This window comes from Perissodus microlepis, chromosome 12, assembly GCF_051167445.1.
Source record: "Perissodus microlepis isolate ML-2025 ecotype Zambia chromosome 12, ASM5116744v1, whole genome shotgun sequence".
Lineage (NCBI taxonomy): Eukaryota > Metazoa > Chordata > Actinopteri > Cichliformes > Cichlidae > Perissodus > Perissodus microlepis.
Genome location: NC_140472.1, coordinates 10,495,710 through 10,519,715, shown reverse-complemented (window position 1 = coordinate 10,519,715; position 24,006 = coordinate 10,495,710). Strand labels below are relative to the sequence as shown.

Genomic DNA, 24,006 nt, shown 5'->3' with positions numbered 1-24,006 from the left:
TGCATTTGTGGTTGTTCCCATTAGACAGTCACCACGACACACACAAATACACAAGGTGAAAGCAGAAACAGCCATGCTATTAAAGCTGGTAAATATGCTTAAGGAAAAGAGGAAGAATTTATCAGTCATTTGCATATATAAATAACTTGTAGTTATTTTTTCATGTCTTTGATTTAATTGAGAAATTCACTTGGTTGCCGAGAGGTGGATTAAAAGATGTCACTTTTTTTCTGCCTGTACCCTCAATATCAAGATCATGCCTGTTTTTAAATACTGGAATTTCCCACCTGCATCCATTTTTATGGTAGTGCAACTGCAATACTGTGGGCCCAACGTAAAAACCTCCCACTGCTTTGTCAAAAGGAAAACAAAGTCGACAAACCAGCAAATATTACTATCAGTACTTTCAGACACTCCTTTACTTCCTATAAGAGGTTGCCACAGCAGATGATTCCACACCTTTGGTTTAGCACAAATTTTCAATTTCAGTTCATTTCAGTTTATATAGCACAACATAATCATGACCACAGCCATCATATGGTGCTTTGTATTGTAAGGTAAAGACCCTGCAGTAATACAGAGACGACCCCCTATGAGCAAGCCCTTGGCAGCAGTGGGAAGGAAAAAATCCCTTTAACAAGAACAAACCTCTGGCAGAACCTGGCTCAGGAGGGCTGCACTGTAATTTTACACTGGATTCCCTTCCTGACACAACAACACCATTTATCTAGGCTTTGGACCAGCACTGGGAGTACACTAGCTTGTGACTTCTCTGAGACCGGGTTGGTATTTCCTTCTGGTCTCTAACCAGGGAGTTTTTATATGTTCGGCAACCTCTACACCATGTAGCTAACGGTACACAGGTTGATAATGTAGCCACGATCAGTAAAAACACACACCATGTATCTTAGATATGTACAAAACAACAACAAGTAAAAACAATGAGATAAAGCCTTAACTATACGAGGTGTCAGCTAACCACCTGATCCTTCAGGAAGTTACATCAGCGATGTAACCCACTACATATGACAGTCTTAATCCTTTGGCTTGTTTAAGGATTAAACAAATGGGATGTTAACTACCGAGCTTTAGCGACGACGTTGGGTGGCGATTGTTACCTTTGGACAAACCAAGGCTAGTTTCCTCATTTTCATTCTTCATGCAAAGTTGAGCTAACTGGCTGCTGGCTGTTGCCTTATATTTACCAGACAAACACAGGAGTGTTATCAATTTTCTCATCAAACTCTTGGCACGAATGCTAATATGCTATTGCCCAAATTTTGAGTGATTACTTTAAATTACCTCCCTCGAAAATAGAAATCAGGCAGCCAGATAAAAAGAAAATTATGTGTTTGAGGGGATAAAATACCATCACTGCTGCCTTAGGATTAGTGTGCTTACCTTTCAAATAACCAGCATACACCTTGTGCAAAGAGTTACATGCATTACCTTGGAAAAATCCCCAGTGACTGCTGTAAATCAAAACTTCATGACCACCAGGGAGGGGCGAGCAAGTGAGCATTTCTGGCCTTGTTGAGCTGAACTTCACAGAGGTATTAGATACTTTAGTATGCGAAGGTTTAGCTTTTTACAGAGTTCACCAGCGAAATGTGATTCTACTTGTGCAATGTTGCTTGAAGCCGAAGCAGCGCATTCCTAGCATCTTTCATCCGCACAGATATCCTCCAATAGCGATCTGAAGGATGCAGGCCGCAGCTCTCTAATCAGTATTCCTTTCTTAGCCGCACAACACCAAAACATTTCAAAACACAAGGAATTGCTTTTCATCAATCACCACACGACAAATCAAACACTAATTACAATAGCTGCGGAAATTAGATCAACAAATCGTTTGTCCTGTTCATATTATGTATTTTTTCTTTGTACGGCCTCACATTTTTCCCACAGGCCCACAAGAAGAAATTCATCATATATGCAAGCTAGAAACCAGATTTATGGATATAAATTCTGTTGGCAGCGTGCCTCGACGCCTGCCTGGAGGATAAGGAAAGTGGATTTTGAGTGATCATAAATCCACATCTAAACAACCTTTGACCTGTCAGAAAGTTTCCACGTATAGCACACGACACATGCGAACGGGCTAATAGCAGATAATAAGAGGGATTCAAGCGTGCATTTACTTCAAAACACAACAGGTGGAGAGAAAAAAAGCAGACAGCAAAAAAAATGTGACAGCTGCGAGGGAGAGACTGTAGGATGCCGTTTTTCAGCGGAATCTCTCGCGTTGGGACGAATACCCCTTTTTATTGCTCATATATGCTAACACTAGTGCTGCCTGTGTGTCTTGCTCAACGTGTGAACATTTGCATGTCTCCTGGCACGGGTTCATTTTTCTGTCAACACAGTAAACAAACCACACACACACACACACACACACACACACACACACACACACACACACACACACACACACACACACACACACAAAGAGAATACGTAAGGGAGGAGATGGGGAAAAAAAGCAGACCAGTGCAGCTGATAGCTTCATAATAGCATAACTGCCTTGACCTGTAACACCCACTGTCCCTCAGTGGCCTGCCTCTATTCTGTCCTTCCTTTCACTGCACCAGAGCTGTATTTTCAAACTGACAGTGAATACATGGTTATATAAAGCAGAGATTCTTAATCTCTTTCTGGTTTCAGGGACCAAAAATGTCTCTTTGTCTCAAAGAATGGCATCGCCTACTTGGGCTCCACTTAAACCAAACCTTTCCGCAGTAAAACAGAGTATAATACTCCTCTTCTCTTTTTTTTTTAATTTTTTAAACAAGATCAGCTATATCCCAGGGACTGACACGGTCCCCCTACCCTCTGTTTGAGGTGTGTAACCCAGATACAATCAATACTGTAGTGCCGGGAGAGGGTGTAAGAGAAGACAGCAGGAAAACGAGACACGTGGAAATATGTCAGCTCCCCCTCGCGTGCAGCTGCAAATCCAATGAGATGTGAAACATCCACATCACAATGCATGGATTTCAAGAGATATTTTTTTCGCCATGCGCCGCATCAGATGTCAGCGTTCTCATCACACACACATTTTCTTCTCTCTTTTTTTTCATCAGTTGTCAGTGTTTCTTTTAATTATACAGTCACATAGAATTCCTAGTATCCACATTATTACGTCTTTACACAAACAGTCCATACAATGACAGCGGTAATCAATACAAAATATGTTGAAAGTCAACATTGTTACTTCTTAACACACACACAAGGCCTTCTGTTGGACCTGACAGATTTGTACAGCTTGGAAAACGTCAGTCCTGAGATTCAGACTCATGGGTATTTAAATACTGTTCATCTGTGTGGCTTTTCTGACAGCAAATCAAATTGCACACATATTTTTTCTCTTTTTTTCTGTAGTCAGGACGGATCCTTTTACAGGAGAAAGAAGCATCTAAAGTAAAGAGAACGGCCTCATGCATATGATCTCAGGACAAGATTGTTCTCTGTGATTGCCCCCCACCCTCGTCCATTTTTATGGTAGTGCTACTGCTATACTGTGGGGCCCAATGCAAAAATAATTTAACTGGACAAAAACTATCTGTGAGAATAAGGTGCAGTCCTATTAGTTCATCCCCATAGCACACTCATATACACACATACACTCAAAGGTACTGACATTTATCCAAAATGCTTTACAAGCTATATAATAGTAATAAATAAAATAAAAAAAACAAAACAGTTGCAAGTAAAAAGTGGCTTTGTTGGCTCGTATGTTCTATGGCAATATACTCTGACTAAGAATAAGGTCAGTCTCTCTGTGGAGCTGACTTTCGCGTTAGCAAAGATCCAGTCTTTTTGTAAGGTCAGACACAGCTAACCCGACTGACCCTGCCACTGTTCTTGTGTCAGTCAGGGCGATAATTAGCTCTCCAAATATATTTCTCCATTCCAATCTTCTTTTCTCTGCATATAATTATATTGTACTATGCCCCCCAGTATTTTATTCACTGCTGCAGAATCTATCATCTCATATTAGAGATAAAAACCACTTAATCTTTTTTTTTGGAGGGGAAACAAACCCTATCTACCTCTGCTTAGCAATTGCACTTTATATCTCATGTTTTAGTGGGCAGCTCAGACCTCGCATTCTATTGATCCTGATATAGTGCACGTGCACGGCCTTGGCTCGTTCACCAAGGAGTCCATTGTCTCAGAGTTTGAGTGGTAGCTCAGATAGTACTCTTGCAACTGAGAGTTAAGGTCCTGTTCCTGCTTGCGGGCCTTTTTTCTGCGCTTATGGTTGACTGAGTGCTGCTGCAGCTGCCTCATGGTGTTGGGGTAGCGCCTCCACGAGACATAAATAACCAGCAGAATCAATGACACTGACAAGAACAGGGCTACGCTGCCCGCAATGATTTTATGGAAAGCCATATGTTCAAACTGTAGCTCAGGGATAAATGATGTAGGGGTTTCGGGGGAGTTGTGGGCTGTAGAGCTCATAGTTGTGGACTCTGTTGTCTCTCTGTCTGTCCTACCAGGCTGGTCAGGTGAAGCGGTGGACGTCTGTGCAGCCAGGTCTGTAACATCAGAGGGAGACGGGGGAGCTGTGATGTTCACAATTTCAGCTGAACCCCTAATGATGAAAGTGGTCGAGAACACATTTAACATGTCTATGCATACTGAGTGGTTTCTCACTACGTCCACCACTCTTTCGCCCTGCACAGACTTGGGACTGCTGCATATCATGCTGATGTCTTTGGAGTCTTTGAAGGTTCTCAGCCATGTCATAAGAGGGCAGATGCTGGGGCTGCAGTCCCAGGCATTACCTGCCAGGCTGATGGTGGTCAGCGAAGTCCATGCTGCCACAGCCTCCACAGGCACGCTACTCAGCTTGTTTGATTCGAGGTTCAGTATCTGTAAGTTTGGCATGCACTGGAAAACAGCGGGATCCAAGATTTGGATTTCATTCCCCGAGAGGTCCAGTTTCTGAAGTTTCTGCCAAGTCCACGGCACACCTTGATTGATGAATCGTATGCGGTTCCATTGCAAATAAAGAGCCTGGAGGTTGCTGAGGCGTGGGAAAATAAAGAAATTAATCCTGGTAAATTGATTGTGCTCTAAATGAAGTTCCCTCAACTTGAACAGCCCCAAAAACGCGGTGCGGGTGAGGCTCCGCAAGCGGTTATAACCCAGGTCGAGGAACTCCAGGCTGCGGCATTCCAAAAAAGTACGAACGAGGATCTGTTTCAGTCCATTGGACCTGAAGTGGAGATTCTGTAGCTTGCGCAGCCCGTAGAAATGTCCGGGATGGAGAGACTGCAGCTGATTATAGGATAAGTCCAGATTCCTCAGGTTTGGTATGGCACTGAATGTGTTGTTGTGCAGATGGGATATTTTGTTTGAGCTCAGGATCAGTTCTTTCAGCCTGCGCACCCCGTGGAAAGCTAAAGCATCTATGGCATTGATTGAGTTGTGGTCCAAGTAAAGCCACACAAGCTGACCAAGATGAGCGAAGTGGTACGGCAGCAGAACCTGCAGGTTGTTGTAACGCAGAGACAGACCTTGGCATCCCGTGGTGATGTTTTCTGGAACGTCGTGGAAGATGCCCGACTCACAATAAACGATCTTTCCCTCGCAGCGACAACTCACGGGGCACATCCTCTCCCCCTTGCTGAGCAGCAGCAAAACAGCTGCCTGCAGAAGAAGACATGATAACCGCCAGTCCAACATCACAGAACCTGTTGGGGGTAGAGTGGAGCACAAGCAATCAAAGAGATGACATGGTTTAAGAAAATGCCTGCTCAAGGACGCTCAAATAAGTAAAGGCAAAGAATTCATCCTTCAAACAGGAGATCATGGAGAGAGGAGCAGCTTGAGGTCTGATGTCTCAGACTCCAGACCTGCTTCATGAAGAATTGATAACAGTCTGACGTCAGCTATTTTTAAGGTATGCATATGTGATCATATTCACATAAAGAGAAAAGCAAATAACAGTAATTATTATTAGCTTTTCAAAGACCAGACACGTAAAATCCTGCTGAAAATCCTCCTTGCTTATCCTTAGGTAATAAATAAATAAATAAATAAATAAATAAAAGCAAAATTCAGTTTAGGAACTAAACAGAAATAATAATAATTAATAATAATGATCTGCCATTAAAAACTGATCACTGCCGTCGTCTTGGCTACGAGGAGCCTCAGGAGGGAGAAACTGTGTCACTAAATTGTGAGGAACATAATGACTTACCCATGGTTACCGAGGGAAGGAGTAATCCTCTAGGGGGGTTAAAAAAAAGAACGATAAGAGACGCGTTAAACTGCTCTCAGTCGCAGTTTATGCGGCTTCAGAGTTGCATATTGAGCATGACTTGAGCAGCAGAAGCAAGTTTTCCGCAGCGGTCCAAACCCCCTGATCCCTGCATGCCGCTCCGAAATAGGACGCCTTCACACCTGGGTCGTACTTGGAGTCGCCACTATAGTCCAGTCGGCTGTGTGCGCAATTACCCATTTGAGCGCCAACAGACTGATGCACAATCCTCCACTCTGTGCTCTCTCTCTCCCCCCCCCCCCTCTCTCTCCCCTCAGAGGCGTAGGCGTCTCCAAACACACATACAGTATATAAGCTCACCTCCAGCCACGCATGCCTAAACCAGCTATTAATTAATGAATTAATTAAAGCAAAGTATTAGTATTTTTTTATCTATTAATTGCTCGTATTTTTTTTTAACCTGGGTTGAATTAAAAGCTACCTAAAATTAATTCTAAAAATTAGCTTTGAAACCAAGCTTTGCATTTTTTTTATTTTATGTATTTTATTTGTATTTATTTATAGTAAGATTTCACCTCGTTTACTTGCACCGGTGTCCTGATGAGTGCCGAACATGATGATGACAGAGACAACAAACGGGGGCGGGGGTGCGGGTAATCAAAACAACAAACTGTGGGCTGGTGGTGGAGGTGGGGGGCTGTGATCTACATCCACCATTCATTCAGCACTTGCAATCATTCATTCAGGAAAACAGAAAAAACCCCAAGTAGTGACAGAAAACGTGTGATGAGTAGCTTGTCAAAAATGCTAATTATTCTAACAGCTTAAGTGTGATGTTGACACTTTAACGCAGATAAACAGTCAGCACCTCTTGCTGGCTAGAAATGTTCCAGACAGCGGGATTATAAATGGCCTTTATGAAGTGTGCACTCAACAGACGGCAGAGGAACAAAAGGGGAAACAAAACATACTGGAAGTGGGAGGGGATGAGGGTACCTCTAATTTTGTGGTTGTTTCACGCTCATCTTTCATACTCTGCTAAATCTGCTTAGAGCACGCACTCACCTCATTGGACACAACAGCATGGAAAATGCACAGCAGTCAGAGAGTCTTGAGTTGTAAGGTGTGGTAACAGCAACCCCTTGTGCACGCGGAGGGAAGCGTATGGCTTGCAGAGACCTGGAAATTCACCAGTTCAGCGAAGACTGGAGAGAGATAGGTAACCAACCAGATCACTTGTGGGTAACGAGAGCAAGCTGATGAATTCATATTCATATTAGTAATATTACTGGGAAAGCAATATTTCCTGCCATCCCTGTGGAGCGCATTAAAGAGAAATGTATTTCTGCTCTTTAAAGAGAGGGTTGATTATGTCTATAGTGGCACACTTTGTAATTAAATGTCATTTAAAATGCATTTATTCAACTCATAGATTACTTTTCATTTAGGGGGCAAAGTGCTTGCTTGACAATTTGTAACATTAAGGTGGAAGAAGTGCCAGTTTCTACATAAATACTATAGAGAAAATGAAACCTGCTCTCAGCTAAGGGTGTGAGCTGTGCTGTTTGTCAGTGATGGTGTCAGCTTCCACAAACAGGTTATCAGCCGGAACTCACTTTGTATATGGCAAATGACTCCGTATGCACGCTGACTCCATCTTCTGTATTGACAGTATAATTGTGGATGTCATCAGATGTGACAACCGCTATCTCTTAACTGCCAGTGACAGCAGACGAATCCTCCTCTGGGCCATTTTCAAACCCATTCTCAGAGATCAAAAATGCGAGCCCGCCTTTTCAAAACGATGCTAATAAACAGGATGTTACAGCGTGGAAGATGAAGAAAAGTTGGGCTTTACAGGCATAAGTTTGTGTCTGAAATGACTTGTTAAGAGCCTGCACTGTGCCACATGTGGACTGCACAGCGAGTTGCATGCAGTCACATATTGTTGTCAATATAACGCACATCTGGTGCTCACAGGTGGATGGATTTAATCACCCACTCAGTCAACTTTCTCTGACATTTTACTCTTCTCACTAGGCCACAAATTATCAACCATGCTTATATTCTCAAAATTGCCTCTCATGGTAATTTTGTGCCCTTCTGCAGATTGACGACCTGTCCAGGGTGCGCCCATCATAACTTGTCCTATGACAGATGGGAGGAATTCCCCCCCCCCCCCAAGACCTGGAACTGGATAAGCAGAAGAAGATGGGTAGATGTTTGAATGTAGTTGCCTTCTGTTACAGCATCACATGCATCACAGAGATAACTTGATGGCTAATTTGCCTTTACGTGACTGCTGCTGCACATATTGAAATCCACAGGAGGGAAACTGCAGAAAGAAACTGAGTTTCTGTTGCACTTTTCAGGCCTTCTTTTAGTATTTGACAGCTTTTTACTGCTATATCTCAAACTGCATTGAAATGAATTTGGTTGCGCGAAGAGGTTGGCCACAACGTCTCATTGCTCATGCAAACAAATGACTCTCAGTCACTCTAAAGCAGCAGGTTCACTAAAATTTTATTTGCACGTAAGGTTTAAACAACTATATAGCACTTTTATCGCAATTGGGAACAAAATGAAAAAGGTAAACAGTACACAGTGGAAAAACAAACATCTAAGTGACTGAGATCCTCAACTGCTCATTATTTACAGACATTTTCTCATTTTATCTTTTTTATTTGTTTAGAGAATACATACTCGAAATAGAATGTGGTCCTGCCAACCCTGACAAATACGGATATTGAGCATATTGTCATTTGAGACATGCCTGAAAGTAAAGCTCAGCCGCAGTCCCGCCAAATCAGCTAACCTCGATGCTTGGCCATATCTGGTGATGGCTCAGCTGATGCCCTTCAGCACATCCAGCCAGAAAATTTAAACTGCTTTAGCCTGTCCACGTATGCAAGCTTCTTTGCAACCCGTCTCCACCATTCATACCAGTCATATTGCCAAATATAGACCACATATTGAAATACTAAGCTTCTTTTACTGAAATATCTTGTTTTAAAATGGTCACCCTGGTTTTACTCTATTATTAAGTATATGAGGAAGAATTGCTGTTGTAGGGAGATCAGCTGTTCGGCTGGCCTCTACAGGTCCCTGATAGGATGATAAACAGGAACAGAGTCACTGTTTCTCCTCACTGACTGGATTTGCTTTGTCGCATCACCTACAATAACACAAATCATTTGTGAGCTAGAGCACAGCCCTTTGTTTTCTTTTATATTTATATCAATACTTTATAAAACAGCGAAGCCTGTTGTCTACTCAAGTTGTCTTTTCAGTCCCCAATTGGAAGTAGGACCGTTACATTGTCGGCTTTTTTTGTTGTGGTTGTCGATGATAGGGAATCCTTGTTGCCCAGCTGTCTCGTGTGTGCAGAGCTTTTCTATGTACGCTGCATTATGTATGAGGAAATACACAAATGAAAGCAACATAAACCATTTTTAAAAGCAGCACCTTGATATTTGCGGTGCAAGGAAAGGCTCATTTGGAACATTATGGTTGTTTGACTCAGGATTCGAATACACAAGCCCATTACCATCATCTCTATAATGCATTACCAACCGATCCTCACAGGCCTCCTCGCAGAAGGAGAAGTTTATCTTATGCATGAGAGCAGAGTTTGAGAAGGTAGACTTAGAATATAGAGAGATGCTTTAATGATCTTTTGCTGGAGAAACGAAGCCAGAGAGTTTTGTTTTAAGCATTTTAACGACTGTTTAACCAGCTCCCCCCCCCTCGTTAAATGCATCAGTGTTACAGCTGCTGACATTTCAGCTTGAGAAAGATGTAAAAGTGAGTATAAGCCCAGGTGAGATGAATGACTTTGCAACTTCAAATCAGCACGTAACTTCAAAACTGTTAATGAAAAGTGGCTGCACGATGGTGCGACCAGTGAGCTGTGTTAGGATGAGGATCGGTTTTGGAGGAATCAGCTTTCGTATACAGCAATCAGTCGGCACACGCTCTCTCTGGTGTATTAAATGGCAGAAACAAGCATGCTGTTTGAGTCACAGGAGCAGCAGGGGGTAGAGTGGCAGATGTTTTGGGACCAGGCTTCTTTCTCAGAAATATTTACTTGCTGCTAGGATGTTTTTTTAATGTTCAGGAGGTAATTAAAACTTCAAATTTAGAAGTCAGGGTCAGCGCAAATTAAATCTGTTTGAATCTGCTTTGTGCTAATTATTTTACTATACATTTCTAAATCCCGTTTCAGTGGGATTCATTATGCTGCAAAAAAGCAGTTCCACCCATGCTCTATTATTCAGGGTTCAGTCAGTCACAGACAGTCATTAAAGTTTCATAGTAAGCAGTTTGGTGGCTGAGGTATTTGCAAAGTGAGGTGAGTGCATATACCTTTTTGTTGTTTATGCCCCTGCTCTCTGTGCTGTTTAAAGTCAAAAGAAAGCCATTCTTCTGGTCTCTTATGGCGTTAACTTGTTCCCGATGACTCCTGAGGTGCCATTATCAAGCAGCAGAGAAACCCACGTGATTGTCTCAGTTTGGCAAGCAGATGGATTTCAGCTTGAAAGCAAGAATAAGCACAAAGCAAACATGCAAGTGAGAAAGGCTTAAAGGAGTTGAGGTAGACACGTTCCTTTCAGTGTAAAAGTTGCCTATAAATGTACTGTGAAACTCAATTATTCCTTGCATATGCCAGTTCTCGCAGATTCCAGAAAAAGCTGAATGAAATGTGAAAGTGGGTCATGTTAGATTTGTTCAACAACATAAATAAGAAGTGATGCACAGACCACAGGGGATTTAAAGGAACCCGGCTTGGGATGATTGTACAGCAGGGACGTGCTGTGATTTAAAAAAAAAAAAAAAAAAAATAGGGATAGGAATACAGGATATAACAGCTTTTTCCACCATAAACATCAAAATTTCTTCCTATTCCATACATCCATATGTGGAAAAAACTTTTGAGATGTTTGTGTATGAGGACAAAAGAGACCCCAAGGGGATCGACCTCACAGACCAACTAGAACGGTGCAGTACGTTTCACCTCAGACACGTGCAGTTTTACTCTGGATTTAAATTACTTGACACAAAAGTGGGCCACCAACAATGGGGAGAGATCCTGTGATATTATATTGCTAATATTACTCTTCTCCATTTTATTTCCATCCACCATAAAATAGATATTAAAAATAAATGTGTCTTTTAATTTTGTCTTTATAATGTATAGAAGTGAATAAATGGATGACAGGGAATCACTCTTTTCATGTCCTTACTGCTTCTCTTAGCAGACTTTCATGGCCAATCTCAAGGGATAGACGTAGTTCCACATTCTTATTCATGCACTGCAGTCTGCTAACAAAACAATGTTCCTAATCTTAAAGTTACTGTACACTCATTGGCCACTTTGTTAGCTAACAACTGCTTGTTAATACAAATATCTAATAAACCAATTGCATGGCAACAACTTGATGCATTTAGGCATGCAGACATGGGGAAGATGACCTGCTAACTGCAAACTGAATGGGATGATGATGGTTGTTGGTGCCTGGCTGTTGGCTGGTTGGAGTTTTCCAGAAAGTGCTGATATGTTGGGATTTTCCCTCACAACCACCCCTAGAGTTTACAGAGGATGGTCTGAGAAGAGAAGATATCCAGTGAGCGGCAGTTCTCTGGGAAAAAATGTCTCGTTGATGACTGAGGTCAGAGGAGAATGACTGCTTCGAGCTGATAGGAAGGCAACAGTAACTCAAATAACCACTTGTTACAACCAACAGATGCAGAAGAGAATCTCTGAACACACAAAATGTCTCAATTTCTGCTGTGACATTTGGATGGTAGGGTCAGAATTAGGCATAAACAACATAAAAACATGCATCCGTCCTGCCTTATATCAACTGTTCTGGCTGCTAGTGGTGGTGTAATACTGTTTGGGATATTTTTCTGGCATACTTTGGTGCCAAATATGCATTGTTAAAACATACAGCCTGTCTGAGTATTGTTGCCCGTGTCCATCCCTTTATAACCACAGTCATCTTCTGATGGTTGCTTCCAGCAGAACAACATGTCACAAAGCTCAGATCATCTCAAACTGGTATTTTGAACACTGTACTCAAATGGCCTCCATAGTCACCAGATCTCAATCCAACAGAGAACATTTGAGATGTGGTGCAACAGGAGATTCACATCATGTATGTGCAGCTGACAAATCTGCAGCAACTGTGTGATGCTGTCATGTCAATATGGACTAAAATCTCAGAAGCAGCACCTTATTGAATCTATGCCATGAAGACTTAAAGCAGTTCTGAAGGTAAAAGATTGCAACTGTAAAAAAGATATAACTAATACAGTGACCAGTTAGAGTACGTCTAAAACCTCCAAGAAGCAGACTTCATATAAGCTGAAAGGATATATTTGCTCTTAATATGCACAATATATATTCAAGATAAATACATTTAAGTAAATCCAAGAGCATAAAAAGTAGATAACAGAAAAAGTTGGTAATCCATAATAATAAAAAAAAAGCACCAGGTCTGAACATTACTGGTGTGTAAAAAATACATACACACAAAAGTTTTTGATTTAAGTTTATTTCCATCCTTTTAAATTCAAATTACTGCAAAACTGGGTCAGTGCTGCTGCACTAATCAAATAAATAGAACCACTGCTGTCACAAATCATTCCCCAGATAACAAACCCCACGTATAACCCTGCTTTACACGTGTACACGTTCGAGAGCTGTCTGCTTATATTACTGTTTTGCACCACACGGTGTCACACGTCTGTTTAAGAATACATAAACATTTCAGAAATGAAAGTTTGGAAGCACCATCAGATGGTTCTAAACACACAGATGATTGTGAGGTGACTGCACAGCACACTGAAGAGTAAAAGCTGTGCTACCGTCACTGCCACTCCTTCAGTTACATATGTGCCCATGCCAGAGAAAGTGATTGTGTATGTGTGTGTGTGTGTCTTTAGATTAATGCCCTGCCCTTCACCTCCAGTTAGCTTATCGATCTAACACTGGAAATTAAATCAGTGACTGATAGCGAAGTGCTACATGCATCCGTTTTATTTTAGTTTAAGCAATTTCTTTGTCACAAACTATTTGTGATTTGAGCTCAAATATTCATTAATGTCCATTACTGGTAATTACGCTGCTCATTAAGTGCAGGGGCAGAGGGACCCATTAGAAATGATGACTTTGACCCGGACTCAAAGTCCCATTATGAAGCCTTTAGAGCATCCTTTGTTTACGCATGATGTATTTCAGTATCACTATCAATAAAGAGTTCCTAGTGAGCTCCTACTTAATTTTTACACTTTTTCTTGCTCATAAATGTATCATAAGACCAAAAGAGAGCATTTGGAATGCTAATGTAGCAAATGTCAACAAAACCTTCATTGCAAAATACATTAATTCAGAAAATAAATAACAAAAGTGATATGGAGATTGAGAAATGTTTAACAGATATGGTCTAAAACCTGCATCCTACCTGTACAAGCCAGACTGCAGGCTGCATGTGTGATTTATTTTACCACCAACTCCTTAACAACTTCTTAACAAGCTGACCTTTTTGTTACAGGCCCACCTGCCGAAGTCCTAATTAAAAACCCACATTAACAGATTTTGCCAATAGACCCTTCGATGCAGGCTCAGATAGAGTAAAACTCACTGCATAATTCCACTTAATTACCGGTGAGGAAAACAATCTGTGCGTGAACTTCGCCAAAATAATGAAGTTTGCGTTTGAGGTCCTCGCATTCTCCTTGGATATTTATCCCAGAACCCCTCCTGCTCCTCCGTCCTCTGTTTCTTAATCATCTACTTGAAAGAAACACACGTGGCGAACCTCAAAATATGTGCAGACTTACAAAGAAAACTAAGTAGTATAAAGGCGGAAATTAACTACCTCCAGCGGCCAAATGGTTCTTAAATAGCAATAATATTCAAGCAAAAGATAATGGAATATTAAACAGGACTGTGCTGTATAATGACTGCCTCTGCCTGTGACTCTTAAGATTCATATGTGCCTGAAAAAAAAGAGAAAGAAAATCAGGGCATTAAAGTTACATAATATTTCTTCGCTCATTATAATCTTAAATTTGGTGGGGTTTAATTCTAATGAACGCACATCTTGCGGCACATCTTCACAAATATCCACACAAAAAGCTAACAGGCTTCCCATTCCCTCGCCTATAATTGATATGCAGGCTGCGTTTGTGATAACAATGAAGTCTACTTTAGGTTTTTCCGGTTGCGGAGTGCCACTCTGCGACCAGAAGAGGGCATCTCAAGTCCTGAAACCGAGCACCGGCGAGCTCCGTAATAATCTAACACCAACATCATTCCTGTTGCTGTACAATTGATTTATTTTTAATGCGACGGTTAACGGCTCTAATCCACAGCAGCCTGCTTCTTTCCCCCCACTCTCTCTCCACTGTCCACGCCTGAAGCGGGATATAACCAACTTATCGGCTTTGGACCACAGTTTATCCCTCTCAGATTTCTTCACTTGGTCGTTTTCCAGTGTTTTTTCTCCCTGTCTCTCTCGCTCTGCCACTTAACCTAGATTCAACAATTGGCGACTCGGTGTTTAGACTGTTTTTTTAATAGCCTCCCACGACAGGCGCTAAACTGTCACTCTCATGAGGATACGAGCTTGAGCGCATCCATCCGAGGGCTTTCGGGAGAAAAAAAATACGCGTTATCGAGCTGATGTTGTGCGGTAATGTAGGAAACTACAGACAGGGAGGCTGATGCACACCTTTTGGAGCTGCTCTCATCTCCGACAGGTGTGCGATTGCAAGCAGAGCGGATCCGGCTTCGGCGCAAAGTGTCCGTTTTATCCGCGCAGACGGGCGTCCTGGTTAAGTGTCCAACTATTTGGGCAAAACGCCGAGTGCGTCTAAACATGTGCACCGGAGACGCATGCAACAGAGATCCCTGAGCAAGAGGAAGAGCCGACACCGAGCAAATATGGGTATGTATAGCCAAAATCTGTTCCGCGGGGTGCTTAAAGGGTTCATTTCTGCGCAGTCTTTTTTGTCTTTTGCCTAACTACAATTCACTTAGAGCTGGTGTCGCTGGCGTCTGTGCCCCCCCTGCGGTTTATGACTGATGACTGCAGGCAGGGGAATCCGAAAGGAGGCTTTTCTCTCAGCAACTGTCACATTGTGCATCATGCGTGTGGTTTATCAATCACCTTTCCAAGAGCATGACTTTGGCTGAAAATAAGTGTGTGTGTGTGTGTGTGTGTGTGTGTGTGCGCCATGAATGCTCCAGTGCAAATTAAGTAGGCAGGAAAATCCCCCCCTGCAAATGTCTCAGGACATAGTGATAATATTCAGTTGCTCGACTCAAAAATTTTGCACATTCTATTTTCATCTCTTTTATTCCCTTCTAGTCCGTGTAGTCTACATGGTTCTGTGTGATACATGTTCTGTGCTCATAAAACTCTCACTTTCCTGTGTGTCTGCAGGACTTTTTGTGCTTTTCAGATGGCTTGTGTTCACTGTGGTGGTGCCCTCCTGGCTACTTGCTGTTCCAAGCGGCATCCGTGAGCGTCCCTGCCCCCAGAGCTGTCGATGTGATGGGAAAATAATATACTGCGAGTCCAATGCCTTCCGTGACGTGCCAAACAACGTGTCTGTCGGCACACAGGGCCTGTCTTTGCGTTATAACAGCCTGGTGAGCCTTAGAGCCCACCAGTTTGCAGGCCTCAGTCAACTAGTTTGGCTCTATCTTGACCACAACTACATCAATGCCGTGGATGGCCAGGCTTTCCACGGGATAAGGAGGCTCAAAGAACTGATTCTCAGCTCCAATAAGATCACGCAGCTGAAAAACAACACTTTCCACGATGTCCCGAATTTGCGTAACCTAGACCTTTCCTACAACAAACTGCAGGTCCTCCAGCCTAATCAGTTCTGGGGTTTACGGAAGCTACTCAGTTTACACTTGAGGTCAAACTCCCTAAAAACAGTCCCGATGCGCGTTTTCCTCGACTGCCGTAACCTGGAGTTCCTCGATATTGGCTACAACAGGTTGAGAAGCCTCACACGTAATGCCTTTGCGGGACTCCTGAAGCTCATTGAGCTCCATTTGGAGCACAACCAGTTTTCTAAGATAAATTTCGCTCATTTCCCTCGCCTGACTAACCTGCGGGCTCTCTATCTGCAGTGGAACCGCATCAAACTGCTAACGCAGGGCCTGCCATGGATGTGGACTTCCTTGCAGAAGTTGGACCTCTCAGGAAATGAGCTCCAAGTGTTGGATCCGAGCACATTTCAATGCCTGCCTAACCTTCAGACTCTCAACCTGGACTCCAACAAGCTCACTAATGTCTCTCAGCAGACAGTGGATGCTTGGATCTCCCTCACAACCATCAGTTTGGCCGGTAATTTGTGGTACTGTAACCCCAACGTTTGCCCTCTGGTGTCCTGGCTCAAAGCCTTCAAGGGTAACAAGGAGTTTACAATGATATGTACCAGCCCTAAGGAGGCACAAGGAGAGAAAGTTACAGATGTGGTGGAGACCTACAACATCTGTACTGCAACTCCGACCCCTATCCCCTCAACGACATTGCCCCTCACAACGGCGTTTCAGCCTGAGCTGAAACCTCTCCCCACGCAGTCTGCGGTGGATAAAAAGCTAACCTGGAACAGGACAGCCTCTCCAACTCCTTCCGAGGCCTCCCCCACTATCCCATTACCAGACACCGAGTATGTGTCCTTCCACAAGATCATAGCCGGTAGCGTGGCCCTCTTCTTATCTGTGGCTATAATTCTGCTGGTTATCTATGTGTCGTGGAAGCGCTATCCCAGCAGCATCAAACAGCTTCAGCAGCGCTCGGGGGTTAAGAAGCGCCAGAAAAAGGCACGGGAGACCGAGCGCTCCTTTAATTCACCACTGCAAGAGTACTATGTGGACTACAAGCCTTCACACTCAGAGACTATGGATGTGCTGGTTAATGGGACAGGACCTTACACATACACCATCTCAGGCTCCAGGGAATGTGAGGTATGACCGTTGCCCTCCAAAAATCCATTTCCACTGCGAGGCATAAGAGGTAAATTTTCTAATGATCTGCAGGGTGAAAAAAAATTGTTTTCTCCTCTGCTTCTGTCTGTAATAGGATAAGGACGCAAAGGGCAGTGCATGGTGACTTGTTTTGCATTATGCTGGGTTTGTTCAGTTCCATTCGATTACCCAGCTGTTGTTTTGAGTCATGCAATATTATTGCTAAAATATGATACCCATTAGCTGCGAGTGCAGCGGCAGCTCCTCCTCATGGGTAACTTACAGTAAGATGCATTACACGCAAAGTGGCTCCATCTTTCACTCCTGACACAAAACATCTCATTGATGAATCTGTGTATTCTCAGACTTTTTATTTTTCCAAAACGGCTTGCCGTCCTGAACGAACCGGTGTAAACCGATTGGATCAAGTCACTGTGCAGATGGTCCTCTCCTATCCTGTGTGCTTGCTGCCACAGCTGTAGCGGCAAACGTGCAAATCATGTGAGTCTTGATGTTTGTTTGCGACTGTCTGAAGTGTGCCAATATTTACAATCACACCAGCTGATTGTAAATCTCATTTTCTTTGCTTTCCCCCCCCCCCTAGCCTTTAGCAATTGTGTGCTTAGGTTTTTTTCCTCATTAGTTTAACTTACAAAGTTCAAACAGTCACCACAGGCTGGGGAACACTATGAAGGCCTGCAGCCAAATAAAAGATAAATTATGCATTTGGGCTTGCATTTTTCCCGGTTTTTGTGTAACGCTGCAGGAGGGGACTGCATTATGCTACTTTTGTTTAATCTCAGCACTATAAAGAAACTGTTTACTCCTGTGAAACTTTTACTCATGGAATTGGCTTTAAAATCCTTGCACTAAAACCAGACTTCCTCCACGTGACAGATTGTGAGCCCCCTGCGTGGCACTAAGGGATCAAGACAGAAAGGCTAATCAATTTGCTCGTGTTTAATTAGGCACTTTTTTGCCCATGTATTCTTTGTTTTCTCTCCGAATGCTCTGTATCTGTCTTCTTTTGTCCAGCAGCTTTTCTTTTTTCTTTTTTCTTCTTTTTCATTTGGCAGTGTGGTTAAGTGTGATTAACAGAACATGTTGTGCTGGGACAGATGTGGAGTCGCTGGAATCTTTGTGAGCACCTTTTTGTCAGAATAACCAGACATGCTGTTTAGTATGGGAGACATCTTTCTTCTCCGTTGTCTGTGTCAGCGCAGCTCAGAGACAAAGTTTTATCTCGCTGCAGCACAGCTCATTTTCTATACTCTACATGCACCATGTAAAGCATTTTATAAGATGTTTCATGTCAGTGGATTGTGCTGTAGCACCAGTTAGGTTCTTGCTGTGCCCTTTACTCAAGTCACTGTAAAAAGGCCCGCACACATATGTTTCATTGTTTTCAGAAATGTCACTTGGTACAAGGTGCGCGGGTAGCTAAATCAGCTCTTTGTCAGATTATCTGTGGCAGAGCATTTCTCAAGCACAAGGGAAGCTGGAGGTGAGATGGTCGGCTTATCAATCTTGTAGCTTTCATGTGTGAATGTGGCGTGGGAGCATTAAATGGCAGACCTAATGGGGCTTCTGCTAGCTGGAATAACTAATAGCCCATCAGAGGTAAGGAGCCGAGACTTCCCTCAGCTTTGTTATTCCTTGCCCTCTACAGCTCAAGGGAGCAGCATGAGTTTGTTAAAAATGTAATGGGATTTTTTTTCTTTTCCATTTTTTTGTTTCCTCTGTGCGTGTTACATTTCATGCCAAACACTGCAATGCAATGTAAGCACACATGCTAGAGCCGGACACCTGTGAAACCACCTGCAGGTTTGTGCCCACTAGATCGTCGTGTGCGTTAGCTATGAACGTTGCTGCCATCGTGCTCATCAATAGTGTCTTGGGCTATTTGCATCACAATGCAGGCAAAGTCTCTTCTGACACACGAGAATTCATTTTTCAGTTTTTATTGAGAGCCACAGAGTGCAGAGTGGCAAGCGAGATGAAGGTGGGAGAGATGCTGTAAAAGGCTGCCCGAGGGCTCAAACCTTCTTCTCAGGAGTGTATTGTAAACGCCAGAATCTGCTGCACTCCCCGCACATTATTTTAGCTATTCCAGATAGCAAGCACTTAAGCTATTAGCTGCATTTTCAATTAGGAGAAAGAGCTTTGTAATTGAAGCCTGTTATCTTCTGCACATGCCCAGACCAACAGACGTGGAGTTAATTTGTTTCTATAGATTTACTCCAGCACAGCTCAGCAGGTTGGCTTCGACACTGCGAACTGAACTCGCAGGCTGTGAATTTTGATGAACACTTTGAACCGTGCGATTCTGTGGTCTTCCTGTGGCACACTATTTAAAAATTAAAAAAAAAAATAAAAACCCTCTCTCTTCCTTGTATGCTATCCACTTCTGAGCTCATAGAGCAGCTGCAGTGGTAGCTGTCCACCCACAGATAATCCCCTGCAAAGTTATTTCAGAAAATATTATGGTGAGAATCCCACCGTCTCAGCCAAAGGCAATTCTTGTACTAGGGTGGAATCTGCAAGCATTAATAAGGTGAGGAGATCCTGCTCAGAGATAATTAATGTGGCCTGTGAAAAAGGCGAGTGAAGTGAGGAGAAAGAACTTGCCGGTGCGACGGACTGACACCGCTGTTGTCCAAAAGACAAGCCTAAATAATTACTTTTAAAAATCAACAAATTTTCCAGCTGGCAGGGTTTGTCAACATTCTGATGCGTTCGAGGCCAGCACAAGCTTCATTCATGCATGAAGTTGTTCTTTTTTCCTTTCCTCGCATTTGCAGTTAGTGTCCCCCTCCTGGTTATATTAAAAACTAATGGCTCCTGTGGACCTAATCAGTGTTTTCCTGGGACCAACTCTGTATCTGGGGGCGCATTTTGTTCAGCAAACATTTGTTTAATTTGTGGGCACCATAATACGAGCCTGGCCTTCGAAATGTCAGAAATAAGTATCAAGCATGATGGATGATAAACATACACTGTCTCTACTTGCCAAGATGGCAGCTTGCACTTCATCTCTGCGTAAATGCACAGAAGGCTGGCTGCCGTCAAGTGAAGAGAGTTTTGACAGTCTTTGGTATTTGTTTCCAAATAAAGGCTACAGACATCAGTAAAATGGACCAGTAAAAAAAAAAAGTGTGTGTCATTTTTTTAACACATCACTTAGCAAACTACAGGTGCAAGAAATCCTTTGGATTCCTGCATTGATTAGTCATGAAATAAGGTGTTCACTTCATCTAAGTCACAGTTACAGACAAATGAAATTTGACTACTTAACTAATATGACTGGAACGCTTTTCCTGTCTTTATTGAACACACAGAAAAATCCTCTACAGTGTTGGGTGAAAAAGTGAGCGTGCAGAGGTTCATTTAGCAATAACAAGTTCCATCAGACCTTTGTGATTGATGCTGATGAGAGTTGCTCCACAGTGAGGATGACGTTGGGTGATTCCACCTGTTTTAAAAACTGTTTCAGTTCATCTGATTACACGGCCCTATTCAAGTCATGCGTACTTGGGGACACAGTGTCTTAATTTTACAGCGTCTTCTTTAAAAATCCTTAATTTTGTTGATCCTTTAATGATTTAATAGCCCCAAACCATGGTGCTCCCTCCACCATGCTTCACAGTTCATACAATCACACATGCAGCCAAAAAAAGTTTCAACTTTTGTGTTATTTGTCCAGACAACAAAAAGTGTGTAACAAACTACAGCTTTGTAGATCAGTGGTTTCATTCTGTGGTGTGTTTCATTCTTATTCAGTGTTTTTCCTATAGTGGACACATGAATAAAGACCTTGCCACTTGTAAACAATTCTGCAGGTGCTTTTCTTTTAACCTTAGATCTCTTTTCACATCTTTCAGGATTGCATGTTGTGCTCTTGCTGTGATCTTTGCAGGACCCTTAGCGAGAGCCAAAAAAGTCCTGACTTTCCTCCATTATCTAGACAATTTGTCTGTCTGTGGATTGATGACCACCCAGGTCTTTAGAATTGGTTTTGTAACCTTTTAACGGCTTCGTGCATCTTTATAATGCTTCTTCTAAGATCCGCTGAAAGTTGTTGTGATCGAGGAACAGCTCACACCAACCAGTCTGTCTTCAGTGCAGACTTTGTCAGTAAGCAGTCTTAGAATGGCCATGTTTTTAGAGATAGGAACCTCCACAACCCACACTTCAAATCCAATCTCCTTAATGGAAGTGGAGGAGTCATTAATAACGAGGTTACTTATTGTTTCCAGTGAATTATTCCCGAATGTGTTCCTTAAAGACTTTGATTTTGTGCGTTATTAGTTTAGTCAAATTGTGTTTGTTTATAATTGTGATTTAGATGAAGATCAGGCCATATTTAGTGAGTAATCAATGCATACATTATTATAATCCTAAGGGATAAAGAACTTTGAGGGTTTACATCAGTGAGTGCACACCCGACTGTGCACACTGATCTAAACCTCTCACACAATAGACAACACAATACAACACTATGAAAAATAAGGCACGTGCAGTATAGCAAATGAAATGTCTTTTGGGGGGGGGGGGTGTCTTTTCCTTAAAAAAAAGTCTCTTTATGCCATTAATTTTTATTTTGCTCAGTTGTCTTCTTCTTTGGTAGAATTGAAAATTACTGTACCTGCAAGACTGGGTGGCAATGATCCACGGACACACAGAAGTACACTACTTTGCTTTTATCATACCTGATGATTTTGTGAAAAATGGACTCCAGTCAGCTCCATTAAAACTCAACTGCAGCAAAATGCAGGAAGAAACAGACTATTAAGTGAATTGGCTGTAATGGCTATTATACAACATCATTTTTCAGTGGCCTGTGGTGATGTTAAAAAAAGAAAGAAAGACTTCTGTGTATGATCAAGAATATTAAGCAGATTTGAGGTGTTACATTTTAATACTGTATACATATACACATTGCATGTTTATCTCGTGTGCATATAAGGAATATAATTACATATAATTCTATAAAAATACATAGGGTTTTTACTTTTTAAAAAAAATATTTTTATTGCTAAGATAAGACAAATTAATTGCATTGAAACACAACAGAATACAAATATTTTCATGTTTAAAGGATGCTTGACATCAGGGAGCTTCATAATATGGATGGTACCGCTGCATACACTTTCATTTTCATATTTCAGAATGATCTCTGAACATTGTTTCTGTCATAGTCTGAGTCACTTGTAGTTTTGCTGTGCTTAAAGCAATAAGGTTAGCAAGCAGATGTAGACTTTCTCTATCATGCTTCTACTCTTTCAGGCTGCGTACAGGCAGCCCTACTTTATTATTGAAGGCTGTTAGGACTGTGCAGCGTGAGCTCAGGATGAAAAAGGGTACAGTGGCTTTTAATCTTTGTTACATTTAATAGTCTCCTAAAATCAAGCTGGAACTGAACACCAGTGTTTTTTCTTAAAAAGTAATGCTTTACCTTACTTAATTACTCCCCGGCGAAAAAAAATGTGTTACACTTCTCATTACTTTACTTTCATGTTACTCCATAAGATGGTCTGAAATACACTGTCACATAATCACTAGTTAACAATATAACCCTTAGGCTACAGTCCCACACACTGACACAAATCTCTTTCCTAATGAGGACATACATACGACCTTTCTTTTAATGTTTCAGCATTTGAACACAAAGCCGACAACACAAAGAAAAGTTGAAAACCAGCTCAAAGAGAGACTTTAAAGAAAGCTCCACTGACATTCTACCTTAGGAACACGCACAGGTAGAAACGGAGGCTTCAATCCTACAAGCTTGACTGCCCCTCACTGCCTTTGTTACCTGCTGAAGGTCAGGCTCTGGCTGCTGTGCAATGCATGACATTACTGTGTTACGAAAAATATAATGTGATTACAGTAACAGTAATCAGTAAACAATAAAAGTTACAGTAATATAAAGTACTAGTCAGAGCTATTCCAGATCAACCAAACGTTCTCATTTAATGTTTTTTCTTTATTTTCGTGACTATTTACATTGTAGATTCTCACTGAAGGCATTACAACTATGAATGAGCACATATGGAATTATATTGGAAACAAAAAAGTGTGAACTAACTGAAAACACGTTTCATATTTTTATTCTTTAAAATAGCCACCCTTTGCTTTGATTACGGTTTGCTCATACTTGCCATTCTCTCTATGAGCTTCATGAGGTAGTCACTTGAAATGGTTTTCCAACAGTGTTGAAGGAGTTCTCAGAGATGCTGAGCACTTGTTGGCCCTTTTGCCTTCACTCTGCGGTCCATCTCATCCCAAACCATCTCGATTGGGTGTTTCTTGGCCCAAACAAATCTCTTCTGCTTGTTGCTTTTCCTTAGTTGTGGTTTCTTAGCAGCTATTTGATTTGCGCAGTCTCCTATGAACAGTAGAGATGTGTCTGCTACTGGAATTCTGTGTGGCATTTATCTGGCCTCTAATCTGAGGTGCTGTTAACTTGTGATTTCTGAGGCTGGTGACTCGGATGAATTTATCCTCGGCAGCAGAGGTGACTCTTGGTCTTCCTTTCCTGGGGCGGTTCTCATGTGAGACAGTTTCGTCGTAGTGCTTGATGGTTTTTGCAACTGCACTTGGGAACACATTCAAAGTTTTAGACTGACTGACCTTCAGTCCTTAAAGTAATGATGGACTCTCGTTTCTCTTTACTTAGCTGATTGGTTCTTGCCATAATAGGAAATCTAACAGTTGTCAAATAGGGCTGTCAGCTGTGTACCAGCCTGACTTCTGCACAACACAACTAATGGTCCCAACC

The 24,006-nt window shown here is 42.1% G+C and overlaps 2 protein-coding genes across 5 annotated transcripts in view; one reads left to right on the top strand and one right to left on the bottom strand.

Annotated features, from left to right (window-relative positions):
• Window positions 1-2,930: 2,930 nt before the first annotated feature.
• On the bottom strand, window positions 2,931-6,539 carry lrrtm4l2 (leucine rich repeat transmembrane neuronal 4 like 2). The gene is made up of 2 exons (XM_084947251.1): window positions 6,212-6,539; window positions 2,931-5,702 (listed from the first exon to the last, which is right to left on the bottom strand). The coding sequence occupies exons 1-2, from the start codon at window positions 6,213-6,215 to the stop codon at window positions 4,099-4,101; spliced, it is 1,608 nt and encodes a 535-aa protein (XP_084803377.1). The 5' UTR covers window positions 6,216-6,539; the 3' UTR covers window positions 2,931-4,098.
• Window positions 6,540-14,496: 7,957 nt separating this feature from the next.
• LOC146375805 (leucine-rich repeat transmembrane neuronal protein 4) overlaps window positions 14,497-24,006 on the top strand; it is a 56,773-nt gene continuing 47,263 nt past the window's right edge. For 2 of the 4 annotated variants that reach the window (XR_014801795.1, XM_084945656.1), the window contains exons 1-2: window positions 14,497-15,186; window positions 15,685-17,225. Coding sequence is in view for 2 of the 4 variants with exons in the window: in XM_084945656.1 (XP_084801782.1) it covers window positions 15,135-15,186; window positions 15,685-17,225 (1,593 nt within the window). In the remaining 2 variants the exon portion in view is untranslated. Of the gene's footprint in view, window positions 15,187-15,684; window positions 17,275-24,006 lie in introns of all 4 variants that reach the window. The other 2 variants (XR_014801796.1, XM_084945658.1) reach the window with 1 other exon arrangement.